General features: G+C 44.0%; 1 protein-coding gene across 1 annotated transcript in view; it reads right to left on the bottom strand.

Moving 5' to 3' along the window:
• The window catches only part of LOC144669923 (potassium/sodium hyperpolarization-activated cyclic nucleotide-gated channel 4-like), a 317,118-nt gene that overhangs the window by 188,335 nt on the left and 101,081 nt on the right, over positions 1 to 27,702 (bottom strand). Inside the window, exon 3 of the mRNA XM_078532206.1 lies at positions 191 to 352. Coding sequence (XP_078388332.1) covers positions 191 to 352 — 162 coding nt within the window. The remainder of the gene's footprint in view (positions 1 to 190; positions 353 to 27,702) is intronic.

The raw sequence follows: 27,702 nt of genomic DNA, 5'->3' as shown, positions 1-27,702 counted from the left end.
CCTCTTTCTATGTAAGTGAAGTCCCTCATCTCTGGAACCATTCTCAAGAATCTTTTCTGTACTATCACTAATGTTTTCACCCAGGGCAACAGTCTGGGTATGACAATTGGCCCGCGTGGTGTACCCAGGATTTGTGTTACGATCACGTAAGATCAACGTATATTATCCTTATGTTGCGAGAGCTACTCACCACCATATTGTTGAGAGACACCCAGCAGTCATCTGGGAATTCCTGCAGCATAGGTACCAGGAACTGGAGGCAGCCATCCCAATGACATAGCAACAGCATCATCCCAATGAGGTTAACAATCCGCACCACTGCACTTGCCAGGTCATAGGTCATGTGGAAGATCTGCCCAATCAGACAAAATGGTATAATTTGTTAGTTTCTGTTGAGATTATTGATTGGAAGATCAATGAATGGTAATACATTTACAGAAGAAACCAATTTCAGTGCAGAAAGCAATCCAATATCCTCTTTTTATTAAATTCACTTGTCCAAATCATTCAGTCTACTGGTATTCAGCACATTAGGGCAGGAAAATAGAATGACCTTTTGGGTTCAAAGGTCCAAGAATTTCAAAGATATCATTGATTGATTGGAATATCTGATGCTGCTTGTGACACCACTAACATTCACGTATGTTTAGCCCTGAGGGATGGTTCTGCCTTTTTGTCATATAATGTCGCAGTTACAATGTTATTCTAAGAAGCTCTAGGTAATTCTTGGGAGTTTTTAGCTCGGGCAGTAAGACACAAGGAGATCTGTTAATGAATTATCCAATGTAATTCAGGGTAGTCCACTCTGTCGGCATAAACTAGAAAACACTAGTTTAATCTGTTCATATTGTATGTTTCTATCTCTTAAACAGTGGATAGAAAGGTGTTAAGCACTCATCACTCTTATTATCAACAATTTACCCTACCATATTTCACTCACTGAGTATTTATTGTGATACACCAATACCCATAATCATAGCATCATTATTAATTAAGGTCACATAAGGTGTATGGCACAAAAACAGGCCATTCAGCCCAACCAGTCTATTCCTATGTTGATGTTCTATTCGAGTCTCCTCCCATCTTTCATCTAAATCTATCGTCATAACTCTCTATTCCTTCCTCCCTCATGCTTGTCCAGCTCCCCCTTAAATGTACCTATATTTTTTCAATCACTCTTCAACCACTCCCTATGGTAGCGAGTTCCACATTCTCACCACTCTTTGGGTAAAGAAGTTTCTTCTGATTTCCTTGTTGGATTTCTTGGTGACGATCTTATATTGATGGCCTCTAGTTACGCTCTTCTCCACAAGTAGAAACTTAACTACTCGATCAAAACATTCCATATTTTAAAAGACCTCTATTAGGTCACACCTCAGCCTACCGTTTTTTTAAGAGAAAAGAGACCCAACCTGTCAATTACTTTATGAAATGTATACCCACACATTTCTGCTATCATCCTTGAAAACCTTCTTGGCACCCTTGAGGGTATCTCGACACCCATTTATAATATGGCGACCAGAACTGCACATTGGAATATCTGATGCTGCTTGTGACACCATTAACATTCACTTATGTTTAGCCCTGAAGGATGGTTCTGCCTTTTTGTCATATAATGTCGCAGTTACAATGTTATTCTAAGAAGCTCTAGGTAATTCTTGGGAGTTTTTAGCTCGGGCAATGAGACACAAGGAGATCTGTCAATGAATTATCCAGTGTAATTCAGGGTAGTCCACTGTGTCAGCATAAACTAGAAAACACTAGTAGGGAGGCAAGATGAATGATCTTGTGATACAACCATGTTAAATACAGGTTTAGCATATCTTCCCTATCTTTCAATTCTATCCATTTGGAAATAAAGCCCAGTGCTTGGTTATGACCTTGCTAAGCTGTGGCGCAACTTTTAGTCATTGTATCTGTACTCCGAGGTCCCTTTGTTCCTCTACCCCACCGAGGCTCACACATTCCAAATAATTAGTGACCTCCCAAATCTTCTTACCAAAATGCACTACCTCATGTTTATCTACATTGAACCTAATACTAGCATAATGTAGCACTATGTTAATGACTGGCATAGAATGTAAGGACTTCCTTCATTGCATTTCCAACATGGCAAGAGCTTTAATGGGCCCTCTACATTTTAAAAGGGATGAAAAGCAAGGAAGAGGACATATCACCCTTGGCAGCTCTAATGTGCTCCTCAGCAGTCAGTTATGCAGCAGGAATTTTTAGGATCTGCATTTACATCACACATCAGCTGTGGCTCATTGATGGTACTCTTGACTCTGATCAGAAAGTTGTGGGTTCAGGTCCTACTCCAGAGTCGTGAGCCTAAAACTCTAGGCTGAACTCCAGTGTAACACTGATGGAGTGTTGCACTGTCAGAGGTGCTGTCTTTTGAATGGGTTGTTAAACCCTGGCCCCATCTGTCCTTTCAGGCGATGTAAAAGACCCAATATCCCTACTCAAAGAACAGGGGAATTGACTCAGTGTCCTGGCAAAAACTTACCCTTCACTCAACATCATTAAACAGATTCTCAGGTCATTATCACTATTTGTGGGAGTTTGCTGTGCACAAATTGACTCCTGTGTTTCCTAAATTACACCAGTGACTATGCTAAAGACATACTTCACTGGCTACAAAGTACTTTGGCATGTCCCGCGGTTGTGAAAGTTGCTATACAAATGCTAGTTTTTTTTTCCTCGGTTGGGAAATGTTGACGATCAGGTTGTAGGTAACCATGGGCTGGATTTTACAGCTCTCAGATGACAGGCTGGCAGGGGGGGGCGGGGGGCATAAAATGCCATGTGTTCCATGACCACCATCCTCCACAATTTTACCAGTGGCAACCTCCGAGACAATTGAGGCCCTTAAGTGGCCATTTAATGGACACTTAAGAGCCTCATCCCACCACCACTGATATTTAACCAGCAGAGGGAGAGGCCCTTACCAAGCATTTAGCCCAAGAGCTTTCGCTGCACAGTGGGAGCAAGGAACTGTGCCTCCTTAATGGCCTACCTTGACACATCAGAGGGCCCCCTCTTGAGGTCTTCCTCCTCCCTCCCTCTCCCCAGACACCAGTTCTCCTCACCCCCCCTGGCCTGCTTACCCCACAACCCCATCCTCCCTGACCACCACCCCTCAACAGGCCTGCCGGCTTGGTCTCGGTTCCAGCACAGCACACCTTCCTGCAGGCCTCGCTGCAGTACCGGCAATGGCCACCACAACCAGGGACACTGCCAGTAATGGATGACTGTCAGCTTCTGATTGGCCAATAGCTCTCTGAGGTGGGTCTTCCTGTTTCTGAGGAACAGAAGTCCTGCCTCAAACTAATTAACAGTCAATCAGTAGTTAAACAGCTGCAAGGAAAGGCCACCAACCAGAGGCGGCTTACCCCCAGATTTTATGTATGGGGCAGGACTACTGTCCTTAACATAAAATCCAGCCCTTAGGAACATAGGAAAAGGAGGAGGCCATTCAGTCTTCAAAGCTGTTCCGTCATTCAATTATATCATGGCTGATTTGTCTCTTAACTTCATCCTCCTGCCTTGATTGCATGCTGTTTGATGGGCTAAAATCCATTGATCTCAGATTTAAAATATTTAATTGAGCTAGGATCCACTGATTTTTGGAGGAGAGTTCTATACAAATATGAAGGAAAAAATAGTGAAGAGTGAGAAAATAAAGGGGTGAATTTTATGGGTGGGCATTTTGCTTGCACCCCCATTGCAAACGTCGGTCGGAACTGACTTGACGAACACACTGTCGGCAGCCTATAGGGGCTTCCCATTGGGAGGAAGTCCCGCCCTCGAGAGCTGCCAGCCATTCTGATTGGCAGCTCTTGCAGTCCCAGCAGTGCCAGAGCTCAGTAGTGGGCATTGCTGGAACTGCAAGCAGGCCCATGAAGAAGACAGCAATCGACGCTGGACCCCGGTGAGTGCAGAAATTGTGGACGTAGATGGATCAGGCACCCCCAGTGGGGTGAGGGGGATTGGGGTTGCCAGTTTTGGAGGCCAGGCCGGGAGGTACAAAGGGGGATGTCATCTTGGCGAAGGTGCCCCTCGATGAGCAGAGGGAAATCCCCCTCCCCCAACCCCGGAGGATGTAATCCCCCTTTCCTTCCTGCTTTTCCACATCAGATGGTGAGAAAAGGGACTCTGGACTCTCACCCACCTGCCCCCTCACCACCCCTCCTCCAGCCATATCAGCCGCATTATGGCGTGAGCAGTGTAATATTTGGATCAGTTGGCTTTTTAAGAAGTTCAACTGTCCCTTCATGATTTTTTTTTAATAATGAGTTGGCTGCTGTTTTCGGCATCCGCCGAAACAGGAAATTAGAGATGTATGTAACAAGTGTGCTCCAGTAATCACGGGTGACTTTAATTTACAAATAGACTGGGCAAACCAAATTAGCAATAATACTGTGGTGGGTAAATTCATGGAGTGTGTACTAGATGGTTTTTTAGACTAGTATGTTGAAGAACCGACTAGGGAACAGGCTGTCCTAGATTTGGAATTGTGCAATGAGAAGGGGTTAATTAATAATCTTGTTCTGCGGGGTCCTTTAGGGAACAATGACTATAACATGATAGAATTCTTCATTAGGGTGGAACGTGAAGAGGTTCCGATCTGAAACTAGGGTCCTAAATCTTAACAAAGGAAACTACAAAAGTATGAGGCATGAATTGGCTAAGATAGTTTGAAGAATTTCATTAAAAGGCATGACGGTGGATAGACAATGACTAATATTTAAGGAACGAATGTATGCATTGCAACAGTTATACATTCCTTTCTGGTGCAAAAACACAACAGGAAAAGTGGCCCAACCATGGCTAACAAAATAAATTAAGGATAGTATTAGATCTAAAGAGGAGTCATATAAAGTTGCTGGAAAAAGTAGCAAGCCTGAGGATTGGGAGCAGTTTAGAATTCAGCAAAGGAGGACCAAGAGATTGAATAAGAGGGATAAAATAGAGTATAAGGGTAAACTTGCAAGGACCATAAAAGCAGACTGTAAAAGCTTCTATAAGTATGTAAAAAGAAAAAGATTAGTGAAGACAAATGTAGGTCCCTTATAGTCTGAAATGGGAGAATTTATAAACGAGAACAAGGAAATAGCAGAGCAATTAAACAACTACTTTAGTTCTGTGTTAATGGAGGAAGACACAAATAACTTCCCAGAAATACTAGGGAGCCAAGGGTCTGGTGAGAAGGAGGAATTGAAGGTAATTAGTATTACTAAAACAATAGTGCTGGAGAAATTAATGGGACTGAAAGCCGATAAATCCCCAGGGCCTGATAATCTACATCCCGGGGGACTAAAGGAGGTGGCCATGGAAATAGTGGATGTGTTGGTTGTCATCTTCCAAAATTCTGTAGATTCTGGAACAGTCCCAGCAGATTGGAGGGTGGCAAATGTAACTCTACAATTTAAAAAAGGAGGGAGGGAGAAAACAGCGAATTACAGACCAGTTAGCCTAACATCAGTAGTAGAGAAAATGCTAGAGTCAATTATAAAGGATGTGTTAACAGGGCACTTAGAAAATATCAACGGGATTAGACAAAGTCAACATGGATTTATGAAAGGGAAATCATGTTTGACAAACCAACTGGAGTTTTTTGAGGATGTAACTAGCAGAATAGTTAAGGGAGAACCACTTGATGTGGTGTATTTAGATTTTCAGAAAGGTTTAGATAAAGTCCCACATAAGAGGTTAGTGTGTGAAATTAAAGCATATGGGATTGGGGTAGTATATTGTCATGAATTGAGAATTGGTTGGCAGACAGGAAACAGAGAGTAGGAACAAATGGCTCTTTATCGGAATGGCAGGCAGTGACTACTGGGGTACTGCAGGGGTCAGTGCTTGGGTCCCAGCCATTCACAATATATACCAATGATTTGGATGAGGGAACCAAATGTAATACTTCCAGGTTTGCTGATGACACGAAACTTGGTGGGAATGTGAGTGATGAGGAGGGTGTTAAGAGGCTTCAAGGTGATTTAGACAGGTTGAGTGAGTGGGCAAATACATGCCAGATGCAGTATAACGTGGATAAGTGTGAAGTATCCACTTCGATAGGAAAAACAGAATGGCAGAGTATTATTTAAATGATGATAGATTGGGAAATGTTGATGTACAAAGGGACCTGGGTGTCCTTGTACACCAATCACTGAAAGCAAGCATGCAGGTGCAGCAAGCAGTTGAGAAAGCAAATGGTGTGTTGGCCTTCATTGCGAGAGGACTTGAGTACAGGACCAAGGATGTCTTACTGCAGCTGTACAGGGCCTTGGTGAGACCACAACTGGAGTATTGTGTGCAGTTTTGGTCTCCTTACCTAAGAAAGGATATAATTGCCATAGAGGGAGTGCAGAAAAGGTTCACCAGACTGATTTCTGGGATGGCAGGATTGTCATATGAGGAGAGACTGGGCCAACTAGGCCTGTATTTAGTGGAATTTAGAAGAATGAGGATATCTTATTGAAACATATAACATTCTGACAGGACTGGACAGACTGGATGCAGGGATGATATTTCCTCTGGCTGGGGAGTCACAGTCTCAGGATACGAGGTGGACCATTTAGGACTGAGATGAGGAGAAAATTCTTCACTCAGAGGCTGGTGAACCTGTGGAATTCTCTACCACAGAGGGCAGTGGAGGTGAGTCACTGAATATATCTAAGAAGGAAATAGATAGATTTCTGGACTCTAAAGTCATCAAGGGGTATGGGAAGAGCGCAGGAGTGTGGTGTTGAGATAGAGGATCAGCCATGATCGTTCATGTTGAATGGCGGAGCAGGCTCGAAGGGCCAAATGACCTACTCCTGCTCCTATTTCTATGTTTCTATGTTTTATTAGGGGAACAGGTGCGTTGATGTTGGATTCACGACCCAACATCATCATGCCAGGTTGTATGTGTGCACGGGACAGCAGCAGTCCCGATTTGCAAATGTAAAATCCCAGCCAAAATAAGGAAAATGTAAAATGGTGCACCACAGCATGTAAAGTGAGGTGATTGACAACCTCCTTTCTAGATATTGTACTAAGATATTATTTTACTAATGGTTTATTTATTTATTCTAAAATTAAGAATTTGGTTCCATCGTAGACATCTCTAGCAATTTTATTCTGGTCTTCATGTCTATTGCTGTACATATTATTGCGAAGATGCTACTGTCTGCGGTCCATGACTTCCTCTATTCCCTGCTGTTACTATAGAAACAGCAACAAAACAAGAACAAATCAGAAAACAGCAGACTCTTTAACCCTTCAGGAAATCACTGTATGATTTGCCTAATCCTTATGATCTTTCAGAATAGCCAGAACTTAGCCATAATCTCTTTCTTTTGAAACCGTAACTCAAACCAACCCACATTAATTATTAAGGACCAATGCTTCTATCAAATGATCTGAATGTTCTGGGAAATGACTTTTCCACAAAACACAGCCAAAGCAGTTGGCAGCAAAATGTGTGGAGAAAGGAAATTGAAAAATCAATAATAGCTTGCATTTATATATCATCTTTAATGCTACGAACTGACCCAAGACACTTCACAGTAACATTATCAAACTATGCTTGATACCAAGGAGGTACTAAGACAGATGTCCAAAAGCTTAGGCAAAGAGATACATTTTAGGAAGTGACTTTAAGGAGGGGAGAGGAGCAGAAACATTTTGGGAGGAAATTCCAGAGCCTAGGGCCCAGGCAACATGGCCACCAATGGTAGAGTGAAGAGCAGCACAGAAACATACGAAGTCCAAATTGGAAGGGCGCAGAGATCTCAAAGGGTTGTAGGGCTGTTGAAGAGGATGAGGCTATCGAAGAATTTGAAATCAAGAAGGAGAATTTTAAAATCGAGCTAATATGCAAGAGGCCAGAATTGGCAAGAAGAGGCCAAAGAGCATAATAATGACAAAATAAAAGATGGCAGCGGGAGCATTGAGTAGGGAAATTGGCTTTAGAAGGTTAACCTTTTAGCTATGAAATTAGTGCACAAATCCAATCCTGACTTACTGGATGAGGGATGCGTGAATGAAACGGAATTGTGTTTGGCAAATTTGAAGCCATATTTCGATGGCTGCAGGTCAACAGTGCAGAGTGTAGCAGAAATTGGCAATCTCAGGCAAAAAACTCCAAGGGTGGCTGCTAGGGGAGCTAATATAGGATCATCAAGGCAGGTTCAATAAACATCTTTCACGGCTGTCTGGACAATAGTTAAATTAAATCAATTGAGCTCTGCCTCTCTATAGTAGATGCTAGTAGACATGAGGCCACAGCACTAAGGAACAGTAATATGGCATTAAACTCACATCTACCTCAGAGGCATAGCATGACTGGTGTTTGAGATGGAGGTATCATCCAGTCCAGTGCTGCTGAGTTGAAGTTGGATTTAAGTCACGCAAAGGAAGGTTGCCGAGTGACACCATATATATGCGTTCATTTTTTGAACATATTTCAATACCAATGGCAAGCAGAGAATGACCATAGGTACTCCTCCTCCGTATTGAAATAATTCAAAGAGAAGTTTACCTCAAAGGTCCTGCATCTGATGTGGGAGTACCCAGGAGTGGATAATTAAAGGGGGAAAGGTTTCCATTTCCCTTATCTGGTGGGACCAGATATTAGGCATGAGTTCGATTTACAGATATACGCTCTGGATAAACGAGGCTCATGCCAAAGCATAAAAAACGGACTTTTTATTTGCTATACATCAAAAGTATTTAATTTTCCAGCACTGTAGTCTACCTTATTGAGAATCACAACAGCAAATCAACTGAAAAGATGCTGCTATCATTATTAATCATTGCAGTTGATAAACAAGCATCAAAGTTGCCTCTTTTGCAGGTATATGATGTACTCAATAATCATTATTGTTTTATTTATTATTCTCTTCTCTTCAGGGTCTCAGGCATTTTGCAGTATTATCTTGCCACGACAGGAAATAATCAAATGAAGGCACACAGTTGAAATGACAAAGATTGCGCAGCACATTAAGGAAAACCACTCGGAAAAAGCAGAGCAGTTGCCCTGTTCCACTACAGCAGTTTCTTAGAAATGAATCCCCACCACCATCAGGTCTTTTATAAATCAAACGATCACTAAAAATAATTGAATTGTCCTTTTATTCCCCCCCGCCACAACCCAACCACTGCCCATTTCTGTTTCTTTAGGCTTTGTGAATATTTGATATCAGCGGAGATGGGGGTGTAACGGTAACCCAGGGACCCGGGTTAATGGGCTCAAATCCCACCATGGTGGGATTGAAATTCAGTGAAGATTAATAGATCTGGAATTGAAAGCTAGTCTCAGTAACGGTGACCATGAAACTATTATCAGTTGTGCTAAAAACCCACCTGGTTCACTAATGTCCTTTAGGGAAGGAAATCTGCTGTCCTTACCTGGGTCTGGCCTACATGTGACTCCAGACCCACAGCAATGATATTGACAAAAACAAAAACAGAAATACCTGGAATAACTCAGCAGGTTTGGCAGCATCAGTGGAGAAGAGCATAATTGACGTTTCGAGTCCTCATGACCCTTCAACAGAACTAAGTAAAAATAGGAAAGGGGTGAAATATAAGCTGGTTTAAGGGAGGGGGGGTGGTGATGAGGGGGTTCGGCAGTAAGTGGGCTGGCTCTCACTGAGCCCCTTTCCTGACATTGGGTCCCTTAATCAGGCACCAAGTGCCTTTAAACAAGGGACCACCAGAAGCCCGCAAGGGACCACGGCAGGATTGGCTTTTCAGGCATTCTCCATGGTGACTGCCCCACCCGCCATTGGCTCAATCCCAGCAGCAGGGGGATGAGGCCTTTAAGTGGGCATTAATTGTAAACAAACCTTCCCACCCCAGACTTAATCAGGGCAGAGTCAGGAAGATGGCAGGATCCCCACCCAGCACCCTCCTGCCCGATTAAATGCCCCCCATCCCTTCAAACCCACCTCAGGGAAGGGCATTAAATTCCAACCTATTGTTCAACTTAATTCATTCAACTTTCTTTTAATTATTTTAGTTAGTTCAACTTTCTTGCATGATTGGACACTGACATTGAAGTTTACTTCAATAATGTTTATGTCACCCATAACATAACAAAATCCTTTTCATGAGATTGTGGGTGTCGCTGGCAAGGCCAGCATTTGTTGCCCATCTCTAATTGCCCTTGAACTGAGTGGCTTGCCACACCATTTCAGAGGGTATTTAAGACTCGACCCACATTGCTGTGGGTCTGGAGTCACATGTAGGCCAGATCAGGTAAAGATGGCAGATTTCCTTCCCTAAAGGGCATTAGTGAACCAGATGGGTTTTTATGACAATCAATGATAGTTTCATGGACATCATTACTGAGACTAGCTTTCAATCCCAGGTTAACAATTACATTTAAATCCCACCAGCTGCCATGGTGGGATTTGAATCCTTGTCCCCAGGATATTAGCCTGAGCCTCTGAATTACTAGTCTAGTGACAACGAAAATGTTCCAAGGTGTTTCATATCTAGGGGGCTATAGGAGTAAAGGGGAGTCATGCCCAAACAGGAGTAAAGGAGAAACCAGGGGAAATATTTATAAGCATGGCCAAAGAAGTAGACATTGAAAGTGGTGAGAGATGTAGTGCAGAAAGGTTTTGAGAGAGATTCACAAGATCTGGAATTGGGTGGATAAAGGCTTTGCCGCTGATGGTGGAACACGAAGAGAAGCGAATACATAGTAAACCTGAATAAAAGGGTGAAGAGGATGGAAAGGGAAAAACAACACCATGGACTTGCAGACACGGATGAGAGTTTTGAAGTCATCATGAATGGGAAGGCAATAGGGGTCAGTAATAACAGGGAAGAGGAATTGAGTGGGGTCAGAGGCAGGTTGTCGAGTGTTGGAGGACTTGTAGTTTATGGAGAGTTACATTTGGAAAGGTAGGGAAGAGGGGGTTGTACAAATTGGAGATTTAAAAAGAGGCATGAATGTGTATTTCAGCACCACTAGATTGAGGTGGATGATTATTACATAGAAATTACAACATGGAAATGGACTGTTCAGCCCAACCTTTCCAGGTTGGTGATTGGTTGGGCTTAACAAGATGGTTTGAAAATGTCTCCTTTAACTTAAGGTGAAACAGAATGTTAGGTGGTGAGGACATACTAAACACCTCCATTCGGAGACAGGCCCATGTAATCTGTTTATGGGGAAAGAAACTCAAACAGAAACCAATTAAAATATCGAGTGACAGTTTCCACACTTTTCGAAACTGCCTCACAGTAAAGGGACAGCTGCTTTTTGAGACCTAGAGAGAGAAAGAGGCAAAGAAGTTATTGCTGGGTGGAGAAGCAAAGCAGTTACTGTTGTAGAGAAGAAGGAGGACTGTTTTGTGTTAACAAATAAGCAGGTTGCTTGTGAGAGTTGTTTTTCTGTTTTAAAGGAAGGGGACAGAACTGATGGGACTTTAAAGAACAAAGAGTCACCATGGTGAGCCTTGGTGGTGAAAGTCAGACCTGGAAGACGCAGGCTGAGGGGAATGACTTTTGAAGGCCACTGGGAGTTTTGACGGAGCGTGGTAGGGAGAAGTGAGCCTGTTGGAGAGCTACAATATTGTAAAGTTGGAACTATTGCTTCTATCATGCTGGGTGAAGACATGTTGCCCCTTGCAATTCTTCCAACACAGTGAATCACTATGTTGAGGCAGCTAAGATCCAGGTTAAATATGGTTTTTCAAAGCAGAACCATCTAGTACACAGTCTGAGCAATTGTCTGCCTCTTTGTTGGCATATAGTGTCAATCTTTCTGGAGTAACAACAGAAGGTTGGAAACACTCAAGAGGCCAGACAGCATGTATGGAATGAGAGACAGAGTTGTGTTTCAGATCAATGACCTTTCCTCAGAACTGGAAGCAACTAGAGATTTAACAGCCTTTAGACAAGTGCAAAGCCAGGGGCAAGGGAGCAGGTGGGGGGAGGGGGAGGAAGGAATGAGCAAACAACAACTTATCTTTATATAGTGACTGTAATGCAATAAAAAGAGAGGTATTGCAAAGGAGGAAAGAGAGCTGGTGAGGCAGAGAGGCAAATTCTGAAGCTAAGAGCTTGACAGCTAAAGGTATGACTACCAGGGGTGTAGTGCTGAATTTCGACTCACCGGAGCTCTAAGAAAACATGTTGGCCATATAATTTCTAAATCTACTATTACATTATTTTCTTATGTATTAAAACTATGCTTTTTTGTGAAAAATATTAGTGCCCCCATTACCACCAACCTCTTTCTTACCCCTCCCTCCAACAACCTCCCGCATACCCAAACCCCCACTACCTCCAGTCCCCACCCCTTGCCCCAATCTGCTCCTCCACCCATCTCCCCCCTCCACCCCAAACCCTCTCCAACCTCTTCCCCACCCCTCCCCCAAAACCCCAACACCCCCACTCCCCTCTCCCCAACACCTCTCAACCCCCCCCTCCCCTCTCTCTGCCCCCAACCCCCACTTCTCCACTCCCCCAACACCACCCCCTCCCCAACACTGCCAACCCCCAACCTCCCCAGCCGCAGCGCAGGAAAGGGTGAAAGGGACCTGACAGAAGGCTTCAAGAATCAGGCCTCTCAGCCGGAAAGTTCTGGGTTTATTTTAAAGCCGGACTCTCAGGTCCTTGGCTCTGGCTGCTCAGTGTGGATGACGATAGCTTCATCTGAAACACCGCGCCTGCTCTCCCTACCCCCAGGCCTCAGTGTTTGGAACCATCTGCAGGACGCCCCCCCCTCTCCTGGGCACTGGTGGAGGTGCGGAAGCGGCATTTCAGTGAGCTACACCCCTGATGCCCGCCAATGGTGGAGTAATTAAAATCGGAGATGCCCAAGAGGCCAGTAACAGAGGAAAAGATCAGTAAGAGAGCGGAGGGACGGAGTGATTATGGTGATAATGGGGCTGGAACCTTGTGGAGGCGACAGGGGTCTCAGCCACCAGCTGGCAAGACCCACGTGTCACCTTTCCTCCAGAAAGTGCCACTCAGGCACTTAACAGGCCAGCAGCAGTCGCTCCGCCATGATCAAGGATCTCGGGACGCAAGTCCTGCCTGTCAAGAGCTGCTGGCCAACCAGAGGCTTGCAGGCCTTCTGTGCTCAACAGCGCCACCAGGCAGCTGGAGGCTTCTGCCAGTACCACACCCACCCGAGGCTTCGGATCAAGAGGTGGAGTTGTCCCAGACAGGCACTAAGTGAAGTAGCGGGCGGGAAAACCGGCATATTACCCGCCAGCTGCAATGGAGGCTTTTCACACCGTATCATCCCAAACCCGCTGCATTATTTATGCATTCCCGGGAAACAGGCCGTTTCCATGGTGGGCAGGCTCTGATTCGCCCACCACACCGTCCCCTCGCCGCTTCATCACACCAGGCATCACATTTAAAATACAGCCGGGCTCAGTGCTTCCAGCTCAGGGCTGCAGCTAAGAAGACATGGCCCCGAAAGGCAAGAAGACTGCAGCCCTCCAGCACCTTTTGGACACCATGGAGGCCCCCTGTGTCCTCTACCCCACTCTGGCCTCAGGAGGGGCAGCAACATTACCACTCTGGCTTGGTAGGCGATGGCACTGGTGATCAGTGCCAATGCTGTAGATAGAGGATGAATGATCTCATCCGTGCAACCAGGGTAAGGCAACCATCTCATTGCTCTAAACTCACCCACTCAAGCCCATCGCACATTCACTGGCATCTCACTCACTGCCAGCTCAAGGGACATCACCACCCAGTCTCTCTCACACATCCTCACATCTCCATCTGGCCTCATCTCCTCTGGAGACTGCCTCCTCAGCCCTCACCATCTTGAGGCCACTCGCACAGATCAACATGTGCCCCCCACACACCCCGGGATACCCCCCTTCCTCAGTACAGCCCTCGTCCTGCAGCCTCTTCCCTTGCCCAAGGCCTCTTCTCCCCATTCCCCAAGCAAGCCCTAACCCTGCAGCTATGGAAAGCCATCCCCACATATGTCTGGTCTGGTAGGTAGAGACCTGCCCGTGAGCCTCCCTAACAGTGATGTGGCGCTGTCTGTGAAGCCTGGAGCTGATGACTGCGAGTGCTGCCCGAAGCAAGGTAGGGAAACAAACCTTGAAGTCCCGAGCGAAGTGCAGCCCACCAGGTGCACACCTTACACATGCTGTTGTGAAACCCACCAACATGTTTTCCCACCGATGTGGGTGGACGATCCAGTGGGTGGGGATGAGTCTGGTGGGCTGACCTTATATTGATATGCAGATGTATTACAATGATGCTTTCAACGTCCGATGGTGGGAACTGTGACCCGCCATCGACAGGCTGAGCGGACAATCGCAAACTGGTTTCATGATGTTGTGAAACCAATTTTTGGCCTTCTCGCCATATGGTCCGCTCACGCCACCAAACACGCCCAACGCCAGCGGGCACAGAAAATCCTGGCCAAGGAGGGACCCAGGCACTTGGCTATGGTGGATGGAGGCTTGCAGGGGAGGGGGTTGGCAGCAAGGGCAGGGGTGTGGCTCTCAGCGCCACCTCCTTCCCAATGCCAGGTCACTCGATGAAGCACTGAGCCCTTGAGTGGGGGACCCCCTCCTCTCCCGGTAGCTAACAGGCAAAGACGCCAGGATTTACCCATCATGCTCCCAGCATGACGGGTCCTCTGCCAGGGGATGAGGCCCTTAAGTGGGATTAATTGCCCACTTAAGGGCATCAATTGGCAGCGGGGTATGACGGTCGTCCACCCTGGACTTAATCAGGGTGAAGATGGGAAGGCGGTGGAGTCCCCACCTGTTACCCTCCTGCCCCACTGAATGCCCCCTGGCCTCAGGGGAGGGCCCAAGATCCTGCTCTGCAGCTGGTAATAGGACAAATAAAGAAAGAATGGATGGGTCTAGGGAGATATATGAGTACAGCAGAACCATTACCAGCATCTGCTGTCCAATACAAAGTAAAAGCAATAAACTGCGATCCCATCAGACATAAAAGCAGCTCTTCTTTGAGGTTGGCATAAATCTTTGTGGAGTTGAACATAGTGAGAGATATAAAGCAAAAATAAATACATGTTAGAAATCAAGTCTTCTTTATTGTAACATTATATATTCTAACTATGGCAAAATATAGAAACAAAGAGAAGAAACATACCTCCAGAAGGAGCAGAGCATCCAAAGTCAAATCTAAATGCTGCCCCTGCAAGATCCAGACACCATTTTAACTGGTGGGCAGTGGGCAGACTGAATATTCAGGTCTGCTTAGGGGAAGGTCTATACATCAATGGTAAAATGCTTCCAATTGAAGCAGATCTTGAGTGGCCATCAAAAGGCTATTGGTAGCAAGATTTTATCTTTCAAGGGGCTGATGGCTGGATGGGCCTCCTAACCACGGAATACTTTAGCATTGCGTGTTTTAACAGTTGCTTAATTTTGCAGCTTAATCAGCAGTTTTGGATGAATCTGCACAACAAAGACATTTAAAGCTTTCTCTGAACAGGACACATTAAAGGAGCTCTCAGAAGATCAAGCCTGATGATGACTAAGGAAATTTCTCACTTACTGTTAATAAGTAAATCCCTGCTTGGGAACACTTAACATGCTTTTATATAAAATGTAGATTGCAAGTGTTGGTGTTCAACAAAGAACCACCTTCTTATTAAACTAGTATTATGCCAATGAGGCTTCAGTATGAATTTGTTTTATCCTCATGGGAATATGTCTTTAGTATAACACCAAAAACAAAAGCAATATTTTATTTTAATTGTGTGAATGACAATTCGAATGACCAGAGGTGTGATTATTCACAGTAGGAATAATTTCAGGTGTAATGATAGCTATGAGGCTCTGCAATGTTGGGCCTCGAACCTGGGAAAGTTAAGGGATTGATAATATTTACATTTAGCCTTCCATCCGTTCCCTAGTTCTGGCATTTCCAGCCAGGCTTCATTGGGTGAGGTGAGGAGGCTAGGGAAATACTGGGTCCCTCTATCAAGATACATGAACACATATATGAGCCTATGAACGCAAATGGAGATTCAAGGCCATTAGACTTAACAAACTCTCCCCATCTCGTAGGCAATCTAACCTCAGCCTTCTACTCTTCAACAAATGCTGTCGCCAGGGGAATAATTGGGAAAAGAAAGCAAAAACCTGCCATCAATTCAGGAAAAATTCTGGAAGTTCCTCTCCATCATTCTAAAGCATACGAATATAAGAATTAGGAGCAGGAGAAGGCCACTTGGCCCCTTGAGCCTGCTCCGCCATTCAATAAGATCATGGCTGATCTGATTCTAAGCAATTAATCAAACTCCTGTTGACCACAGTGGCTTATGTTATATTACAATATAACCAACCATTACCCACTTATATATCCTCCAAGAGAAACCACCCATTGGTTACCCATGATATCTACCAAGGAATAATAAGATCAAAAGACACCAGGCCTGAATAGAGAAACAACTGGGAAAAATAAAAGCAAACTAAACAGCTAATGTTTAACATAACGAAAATAAAAATAACTGGAAAAACTCAGCAGGTCTGACAGCATCTGCGGAGAGGAACACAGTTAACGTTTCGAGTCCGTATGACTTCATCAGAACTGGGGAAATATAGAAATGAGGTGAAATATAAGCTGGTTGAAGGGGGGTGGGACAGGTAGAGCTGGATAGAGGGCCAGTGATATGTGGAGGAAAAGAAGAGATTGCCAAAGATGTCATAGACAAAAGGACAAAGGAATGTTGACGGTGGTGATATTAGCTGAAGGAATGTGCTAATGATGACATTAAGGGTAGAAAGCAGGACGAGCAAGGTACAGATGGCCCTAGTGGGGGTGGGGTGGGGGGAAGGGATCTAAATAGGCTAAAAGGTGGAGATGAAACAATGGATGGAAATATATTTAAAAATAATGGAAATAGGTGGGAAAAGAAAAATATATTTAAAAATTATAAATAATTGGAAAAAGGGGGATCGGAAAGGGGGTGGGGATGGAGGACAGAGTTCATGATCTAAAATTGTTGAACTCAATATTCAGTCCGGAAGGCTGTAAAGTGCCTAGTCGGAAGATGAGGTGCTGTTCCTCCAGTTTGCGTTGAGCTTCACTGGAACATTGCAGCAGGCCAAGGACGGACATGTGGGCACGAGAGCAGGGTGGAGTGTTGAAATGGCAAGCGACAGGGAGGTCTGGGTCATGTTTGCGGACAGACCGAAGTTAACATAACATGTTAACTAAAAGTTTGGCTAGATCCATTGGGCTGAGTGGCTTGTTCCTGTGCTATATGCTCCATGTAAGATCATAAGATCATAAGAAATAGGAACAGGAGTAGGCCATTTGGCTCCTTGAACCTGCTCTGCCATTCAATAAGGTATGACTAATGTGATTGTGGCCTTAGTTCACTTGTAGGTCAAAAATCTATCTAACTCAGTTTTGAATGTATTCAATGACTTAGACTCTGCTGCTCTCTGGGCAAGAGAATTCCAAAGACTAACACTCACCTGAGAGTAGAAATTCCTCTTAATCTCCGTCTTAAATGGGAGACTCCTTATTTTTAAACTGTGCCCACTAGTTCTGTTTTCCCTCCATGAGAGGAAACATCCTCTCTGCTTCTCCCTTGTCAACCCCCCCAAGGATCTTATATATTTCAATAAGATCACCTTTCATTCTTCTAAACTCCAATGAGTATAGGCCCAACCCGCTCAATCTTTCTTGATAAAACAATACCTTCATCCCACGAATCAGCCTAGTGAACCTTCTCTGCTTCCAATGCAAATATATCCATCCTTAAATAAGGAGGCCAAAATTGTACACTGTACTTCAGATGCAGCCTCACCAATGTCCTACAGCTGTAGCAAGGCTTCCCTACTTTTATATTCCATACCTCTAATTACATCCATGAAACCCATTGCAGGTTTTTTTTAAAACTATTATTCTGATAAGTTTTATTGACATTTTCCTATCTTTCAATAACTGTTTCCCTTTTTCCTCACCCCTTCCATGGCCATGATATTGGAAGAAAATCTGCTCCCACATCTCTATGCGTTTGTTGCAGGTTGAGATCTTTCCAACATGATACCCAGTGTAACTGAGCCAAGGGATTTTGCTAACTGAAAATGGTTGGAACTGCACCACCGAAAGACATTATTTGGTTGGCACTTCTTGGATATTCAATTCCAAGTTTGCACTGCAATTTTTTTAAGGACAATACAAATTGCTATCCAATAGGAGGTCAGTGTTAAATTGGTAACTAAAGGGAAGAGGTATCCCAAGCTCTGGAATTCCCTCCCTACACCTCTCCAACTCTCTGCCTCGTTTTCCTCCTTTAAGACGTTACCCTACCTTGTTGCCCAAGCCTTTGTCATCTGGCCTAATATCTTCCTTATGTGGCTCAGTGTCATACTTTGTTTTATGGTGAAGTACCTTGACACGTTTCCTTGTGTTAAAGGAGCTATATAAATGTAAGTTGTTGTTGTGTTTGTGCTGTGAATGTTGAGACGTAAGTTTTCAAATCATCAGCTACAGATCCTATGGGGTCCATCAGTCCACTATTATTCAATATTTATTAACTCACTAAGTGCACTAATAAAGAAGCTGCCTCTGCAAGACTAGCACTGCCTTGTAGACTTCAGGACAGGGAGTTTCTGGGAGTATGTCAGTACAACTTTTGTATTAAAGGAGGCACAAACACTATAAGCGTTAGAAGCGAATGAACCCCTAAGGGGAAATGCTTTTAACATTTAAACATCTCAGCTTCTTCCCACTGGTATCAGGTCATGTTGGCCTGGGCTGAGGCTCAGTGTCAGTTGTCTTGGTTTTTATTGCAGTTCCTGCAGCAGAAAGAACTTCAGTTTCTGTTCAAGGCAGAAATCAATAGATTTCTGGATACTAATGATATCAAGGGATATGGGAATAGCAGGGAAAAAATGACATAAGAGGTAGATGATCAGCCATGATCTGCTTGAATGGTGGAGTAGGCTCGATGGGCCGAATGGCTGACTCCTGCTCTTATTTCCTATGTTGCTATGTTAACCTTCACAAGCAGTCTTTTAGACATCTAACTCTTAACCCATGATGTAAAGTATAGAGGCGAGCCATGTACCTTTTAATTTCATTTAGTGAATTGTGGACACCACTATATGCACTAGATAAATTCAGCTCTGTCTCACAGATTGCTCATTACAGTTTCCAAAACATTAGCCTCTACTTTCTGAAGACTAGAATATTATGGGAGAGTTGGTAAGACTCGACAGGATATCATCTCTGCTCTTCAAATCGTGGTGTAGGATAATTTATATCTGCCCGAACAGGCAGATGGGGACTTGATGTAACATCTCATGCCCTGAAAGATATTGTAAGACACTGAGGACAAGTTAATTGCTGCAGCAGGGCTTGAAGCATCAAAGTTATGACTTAGAAGCTACGACCGCGTTAAGTTGGAAGAGAAAATTTGAAAAGCCTAAGCTGAATGTGAACTTTTGAAATGTCACAATAAATATTGGCACTGCAGAGAATTGAAGGTACAGTTAGAGGAAGCCATTTTGGTTTTATCTGGGTATTAGCCCAGGAGAAATCAAAGGAATACCACAGAACCAAAAGCAACTAATATGATCCATTTGTCCACTCCCAAAGTTTGAAAAATTGTTTCGTGCCATGTCTCATACCCCTCAATTCCTCTTACTGTCAAAGTTTTATCCAGTTCCCACTCAAATTTTCCCACCCTATCCTTCAGCAATGCCTGCCTTGATAATCCGTTCACTATATCTCCCACCTCCAGGTAAACTGCCTATTTACCCTTCCTCTTATAGATTTGAGCCTTTGCTATGGAGTTTATGAAATGTGCCAGACGTCTAAGGATGAAGCCACTTCAATGATCACAAGCCCAGTTCCAAAGATCGCAATCCGCTGGCTGTTTCACTGAAGTCAAACTTCAAACTGGGCAACTGGGCTACAGGTGTCCCAGTGAGACCCTGTGTCAATCAATAACAGGAAGCTTTTATATCTGGGGTTGGTCTTAATCTGGGACATCTTGGTCTTCTAAAATTATTTGTATCATTTCTACCTGGCTTTGGAAGTACAGGGAAACCCAGTTTTCACAAAGACACAAAATGTGAGTGTGTTACAAAGATGCGCAATGAGAAAAAACCATCATCATCTCAGAAAATAAACCATGCGTTCATTAAAGCCCATCACTCTGGTGACCTAAAACTACTCACAATTTGATTTTCCCGTGGATGGTTTGTGGGAAGAAGCTCATTCGAATGTGATTACATATATCAATTTAAAACGGATTTTAATTTACATCCTGCATGTATTGATTTTTAAAAATCGAAATTTGGCGGAGATGTTTCTCCGAGTACTGATGTCCAAGGCTTGCACTAAGTCACTGCACAGTTTCTAGATGGAATATTGATTGGAATGTTAAAGTTTGCAAGACTGAGACTAAGTGAAGTTTGAACACATTGAAGACCTGTTGCTATTAATTGAACTGTCTTAGGGGTCTCAGAATTTAATCTGTAGGAGCTGGAGTGTGAGCATAATGGAGCTCAGGATTTACCTCTTCTGTACTGTTTTTCATCTTGTCCAACTCTAAAATGACCTTTTAATGACCTCCTATCAAGGCTGAAAGTTTTCCCAAATATTGAATGTCCTTTCATGGCGAAATCTGTCTCAGAACTTTTATTAGAAACAGGCCCAAACCATCCGGTCTCTGGATCGTCAGAGACCAGACATATGATCCAAGATGCGTGGTGGGATCTGATGTGCTGACTTCAGTGGGAATTGTCTGGGAAATTGCCCGGAAATGTCGGACAGTTCCGTAGTACGTACCTGGATAGTTACCCAAGGAATGTTAGAAAAAATCCTAATCTAACTTCTGGATAACTGCAGAACTGACACCCAATCACTCACATTGACCCCTGACTCCCCCCTCTCAATGCCACCCCCCCAACTAATCCCCCAAGCCCCCAGCTAACCCCCGACACCTGATTCCCTCCTGACCCAACTCAACACGACTTTCCCCACCAACCACCCGAATACCCACCGACCAGACCTAACTAGCCCATGATCCACCTAGCACCACACCCACCTACCACTTCACCCACCTGCCATCCTACGCACCTGCCATTCTACCCACCTGCCATTCTACCCACCTATCACCTCACCCACCTACTGCTTCATCCTACCCACCTGCCATAATAAATAGACCCCATCACAAATTTCACATGGCTCCTGTGCCCATGTGTACAGGCCCCTTTGTGTGAATTGTGTATTAATTGGACGTTTAATGGTATTCAGATATTCAGACATTTTTCTGTGATGTTCTCAAGACTGCGGATGAAGTTTTGCTTCTATTTTATGGATGTTCTCCTGTGCTTCACGTTACACATTTAAATGTGCTAAGTTTGAAATCACCATTGTGCTGTGAACCACACACTTGATGAGATAGTGTGCAACCCACATCAGCTGCAGTTCAGAAATGCTGGAAATGCATTTAAACACCCTGGATTCATGCATGCCCTCGAGTTGAAATGGGTATTCAGTACATGATACAAACTTGTACAGGACATGTTGCAGGGTCATTATTGAGAATATGATCCAAGAACTCAAGGACGCATTTTTCTTTCAGTCTGCATGTTTCAGTGTTGAACCTCGAAGTTATCAAGTCATTTAATTTACAACATTTTTATAACTATCACAAGAATATAGAGTTTAACAGTCCATAAGCAATGCTCTATTATTCATGACCATTTATGCAACCCATACTGGAATTTTAAAACGTGAGGAAATTGTACCTAAATATCAGATAATACACCTTAATTAAAACAAATCCTAATTCTATAAATATACTTCAAGCCAGATTTACATTTAAGCATTGCAAGTAATGTTTGCATTAAACATATTGACATGTTAGTATCAAGGCTGTTCACTGTCAACCATTTATACTGTGAATTTTGCACTATAATTTAGGTTCAAATCAATAATGGCAGCCAAACTCCAGTCAGACCCTGTTCTGATTCTCGAAGACACCAAAAGCAGATGGCATTAGATCTCGTCAGGGTGGTTCTCTCACATCACTGGGGCTTGGCACCGTGGAGTATAGCTCCAATGTGACATGATTGTCTGTTAAAATCCTGGGGACTGCACAAAACATGCTGTGGAGTCTATTTAACGGTTTGGAAAAGGGCACATTCCTGTCTGTACTCTTGCTGTGTTAAAGCTGGTGGGTGGTGGGGCATGAAGGGGTGGGGGAGGTTGGGGTAGCTATGTGCTTGTGGGCAGACAGGGAGAGTCAGCCTCAAAAGATCATGGATTTTCACAAGATAGTTACAGATGAGAGAGCATCTGTTCCATCCGTTCTGGGTCAAAATGCTGGATCTCCTTAACAGCACTGTGGGTGTACCTACACCACATGGACTGTAACAGTTCAAGAAGGCAGCTCACCACCACCTTCTTAAGGTCAGTTAGCGATGGGCAACTAATGCTGGCCTTGCCAGCGATGCCCACATCCTGTGAATGAATAAAAAGAAAACACCCACCAAGCAAGATCCGATGTTCCCCAGCAGCCCCCACTCCTGCTCAACCAATGCAGTGTAATAAGCCATAAGCCCCAAACCCTGAGATCCAGTACTATGTATTCTAAATGTTACATGTGTACCCAGCACTAGCATAAGAAAGGTTACCATTTAGGACAGAGGAAAATAAAGTAGTTGCTTGGTAAAACAGAACTTGAGTATTGCTAAAAAAAGAGACATGTTGTCAAAGCTTTTCATCAGGACAGGTTCTCAAGAATACCAAATCTCAAAGGGAACAATAGTTTATACTGCATGAGAAGAGGGTGCTGATTGTTTGGCAAGTGGACTCTAATTGGTAGAGGTGTTGCCTTGAAGAATACACCAGGGAACAGTTAACTTCCAAGCTTTTGTTTAAAATCAAACCAGGAAAGTCGACTCCAATTGGTCAAAACATTACCATGGCAAATGAACCAGGGAACAATGGGAGTGCGAGGCAGAAAGCGTCAACAGCGTGTCTCTGATTTTAGCAATACAGAAATAAAATAGTCTTAACCAACTCTACAATATTACTTGAGATGTGCATTTACATGATGCACCTTAAAGGTTCATGATGCATCAAATTCATGTCAACCACTCAGTAGGACCATAGAAAAGAAGAAGACTTGCATTTATATAGCGCTTACTCATGACCTCATGACGTTGCAAAGCACTTTGTAGCTAATGAAATACTTTGAAGCGTAGTCAGGTTGTAATGTAAGGAATGTAAAAAACATTGCATACAACAAGCTCCCACTAACAGTTATTAAGGAAAGGACCAGATAATCCGTGGGGTTTTTCTCAGTGGCATTTGGTTGAGGGATAAATTGTGACCAGGACACCAGGAGGATTCTTCAAAGTAATGCCATGTGATCTTATACATTCATCTGAGAGGGCAGACAGAGTCTCGGTTTAACATCACTTCCAAATGAACTGAACCTTGGAGATCTGTCTAAGAACACATGATGATGTTTCGCCAGTTGCAACATCGCTTTCACAGGCTCAGGAGCAGGCCATTCAGCCCCTTGAGCCTGTTGCAAAGGGGTAGGAGTAGCTGCTTGCTTTTGATATTGACTGGCGCTCCTTTTTGGTAGGGGTGCCACGCTCAACAGTAAGTGGCGACAAAGTGTACAGTGAAGAATGGGCACTGAGTCAATTGTCAGTAATTTCACAGGGTGGAAATGCGGCTGGCCAGTCTGACTCAAAACAAGTTGTTCTTCTCCAATTAATTTTCAAAGCACAGTCTCGCTGTGAAAAGTAATAGTTATCTCACCATGGCAGTAATTAAGTTTCGAATACCCCTCAATGTTTTTGCCTACTGGTGTCCAATCTTGTCAGGCTGATTCATCTTCCGTTTATGGGAGCATTGCTAGGGGGCGATTATTCCAAAAAGCTCCCCATACCCCTTGATTGCCCGAGAGATTAAAAATCTGCCCACCCCAGCCTTGAATATATTCAACGATGGAGCATCCACACCCCTCTGGTGAGAATTCCAAAGGTTCACCACAGTTTCAGTGAAAATCTTTCTCCCCATCTCAATCTTAAATGAGACTTATCCTGAGACAGTGCCCCCGTGTTCTAGATTCCCCAGCCAGGGGAAACCACCTCCCGATGCGGGTTGTGGGAGTCAGGAAATTTGCTGGCCTGATACACCCACCTCAGGAAAAAGTGCCCCGAATGGTGGGATCCTTGCTCCAGGGCGGGTGGGGGGTGCAGGGGGTGCGGGATGGAATCGGGTCCATCGCCCCCATATGCAGATCAGAGGCGACCACAGGGGCTGTCGAATGCTGAGGCATCCTGGTTAAAAGGCCTGCCTTGGTTCTCTGGGACTCAACCCAGTTGTTTTCTTAAATATTAGGCCCTCTAGCCTTCACCCCTTACACCTCTTCACCACCCATTCCCCCATGTCTATATGCCAACTCATGAGCTCCCACCCACATTTAATGGGTCCTTCCATGCCAACCCATGTCTCCCACACCGCCAATAACCCCTTATAGCCACTATGCCAATTTAGCGCCAACTCATTGCAGCTCATGACTCCCCATCTAAAATCATGGCTCCTTATAGCCTTTATGTCAACTTAGTACCAACTCATGCCAAGTCATGTGCCCCCACCCACCCTCATTGTCCCTTACAGCACCTATACCAAATTAGTGACAGCACATACAACTCATGACCACCCACCCACCACCCTTTTCCTTTACACCCTCCAAGCCAACTTACCCAGTATCTACCATGGGAAGACCTCAGGAGCCATGCTGTGATAAAATAAAATAGTTCACCATATAAAAACAGTCCCATTCATATGTCAATAAACATTATTGAAACTGTGAGAACTGATGTTTTTCAACACTCATAGACTCGGGCAGGCTATTTTCTTAAATTTTTAAATGGCTGGCCATTGAAATAACTTGACAACAGTTCTACAGATCTTATCTCCCCTCCAAGAGCATTTATAACTTCTTTGAAGATTTGTAACTCCCCCATTGCAGGATAAGGCCCTTGCTCCAGTGAAAATGGGATCGATTTGAACTTAGCACTAAGTTCAAGTGGCACTTCTTGGTTTGCAATTCCCACGTGTGGAACTCATACCCCGCCCCATTTCCCCACCACCACCAGACCTGGGGAAAATAGGATCTTTGGGAAATGGGGGCGGGACTTCCACATTCGGGTCTCGCCCACCATTTTGGAAGGTTCCTGGAGTCTCCATGGCTCTGTGAAAATCCAGGCCTATGTCTCTATCCTGACCTGCTCATTCAGAATCATGTGTTTCAATTAGTTTGCCTTTCATTCTTCTAAACTCCAGACAACATAGGCCCAATTTACTCAGTCACTTATCTAAGAGAACTCTATCAGCCCAAGACCCAATCTAGCAAACCTCACTGTATCCCTTCCAAAGCCAGTATATTTTTACTTAAATATGGAGACCAAAACTGCACACAGTACTCCAGGTGTGGTCTCACTACAGCCCTGTATCACTGCAGCGAGGTTTTCTTTTTCTTGTACTCCGATCCCCCTGCAATAAAGGCCACCATGCCATTTGCCTTTCTAATAGTTTGCTCTACCTGCATGTTAACTTTGAGATCCCTGTACAAAATCACCCACATCTCTCTGAATGTCAACATTGAAAAGCTTCACGTCTTTGACTTGAGATTAGTATATAAACTTCTACTTTATCCATGTCTGTTGTAAGATGCCCTTCACTATACACGAGGAAATATCTGTACTGGGTACAAACCTTTAGTGAAAGGACCTGCAAATTCTTTCCCAAGTTTTGGAATCACTGCGATCTGATAATATAACCCGCAATGTCTGTGCGTGAGGACAATGATGATTGCTGTTCCTTATGCTACAATGCGCTTGGACCACAACAACTTGCATTTGTAAAGCACCTTTAATTCAGTCAAATATCCCAAGGTGCTTCATAGGAGCGATTATCAACTAAATTTAACGCCAATCTACATCAGGGGCTGAATTTTTCCCCGTCAGGGGGTTGTGCAGGAGCAGGTGGGAGCGAGCGTGAACCCAATCGACACCCCTGATCGGGTGCGTGCCGCCATTTTATGTATATGGGCCAATTAAGCGTCACCCTCGCCCAGAAGTGCTGCGCGGGGCGGAGGGATTTCTCGAGTCGTTCCCCGCACTCTTTTGCCTCAGGGAGATCAGTTTGACATGTGTAAATTTAAATAAAGGGAAATAAAAACTTTTAAAATATGTCCCCTCATGTGACACTGTCATGTGAGCTGGGACATGTGAAAGAATTATTTTTCAAATTTTTATTGACTTTTAAAACACTTCATGAAACCTCATCCCGCTCGTGGATGAGGTTTCATGAAAAATGCAAAGGCCGCCTGGGCTCTTCACCTGCCCAACAACCTCAAGGTTGGACAGGCAGCTCAGCTAATTGAGTTAATTACTATTTAAAAGGCCTTAATAGGCCTTTGACAGTTTGTCAGGCGCCCGCCAAGCTGAAAATCTAAATGATGCGCGGTGATGTCGGGACGCCCGCCTGACCTCACCGCGCATCATTTTATGCTTCGCCCCCGCTCACCGACTGGAGAATTCTGCCCCAGGAGTTATTAGGGCAGGTGAACAAAAGCTTAGTCAAAGAGGTAGCTTTGGAAGAGCGACTTAAAGGAGGAGAGCAAGAGAGCAGGAGAGAGCAAGAGAGACAAAACGTTTAAGGAGGGAATTCCAGAACTTAGGAATCTTGGAAGCTGAAGGCACAATGGTCAAAAGTATAGCAATGAAAATCAGGGATGCTCCTGTGGCCAGAATTGGAGGAACACAGATTTTGAGGCTTGTAGGGCTGATTGAAGTCACAACGATATGAAGGATGAGACCATCGAGGGATTTGAAAACAATGATGAGAATTTGAAAATTTTAATCTTGCCTATCCAGCTGAAAAGAGAATTTTTGAGCTCAGATTTATAGTCGCTACGTTATTTAGTGTTAAAACCAGCATGTGGATCTGTTTGTGTTTACATGCAATGTCCTCTGTGCATAACTACCTAATGAAGTGTGCTGCTAAACCTAGTGTGGTACTTTGTTCTTGGTAATTTATTTTCCCTTATTTGAACTGTCTTATCGGCTGTTACATTTGAAACAATAAGAGTGAGCCATACCAACGTCAGATAGTGATGAATTAGAGACAGGAGGATTGCATCTGTGAACACAGATACCACTGTGTGCTATTTTAGGGACTGGTATTATCATCTCAAATTTATTAGGTTATTCCAGTCAGCCTTTCCTGCTTAATTCATCAAGATTGTGACAGCAAATTGTCCACTGCTTTTGGTGCTGGAGGCATCACAGACCAACTGAGCAGTACTCTGATCGGGGTGTTTAAGATGTTAAAAGGATTCGATTGGGTAGTTACTAAGAGACTGCTTCCTTTAGTGGGGAAATCATGAACAATGGAACAAGGTTTTAAAATTAGAGCTAGTCCATCAGAGAAAGAGGATGTCCCCAAAAGAGTCAAGGACAGAATCTGTTTGGCCACAGCTATGGAGCAAAAAAGGTGCAATTAGTCTATAAACCACCAACTAACTGGAAAGGATGCAGAAGAACAAATTTGCAAAGGAGATTACAGAGACGTGTAAAAACTGTAGAGTAGTTATAATCGGGGACTTAATTACCTAAATATACATTGGGATAGTAGTGGTGTAAAGGGCAGAGATGGGCAAGAGTTCCTAGAGTGTGTTCA

This window comes from Cetorhinus maximus, chromosome 30, assembly GCF_964194155.1.
Source record: "Cetorhinus maximus chromosome 30, sCetMax3.hap1.1, whole genome shotgun sequence".
Classification (NCBI taxonomy): domain Eukaryota; kingdom Metazoa; phylum Chordata; class Chondrichthyes; order Lamniformes; family Cetorhinidae; genus Cetorhinus; species Cetorhinus maximus.
The sequence above is the reverse complement of the archived record's forward strand: the minus strand, read 5'-3'. Positions and strand labels throughout refer to the sequence as shown.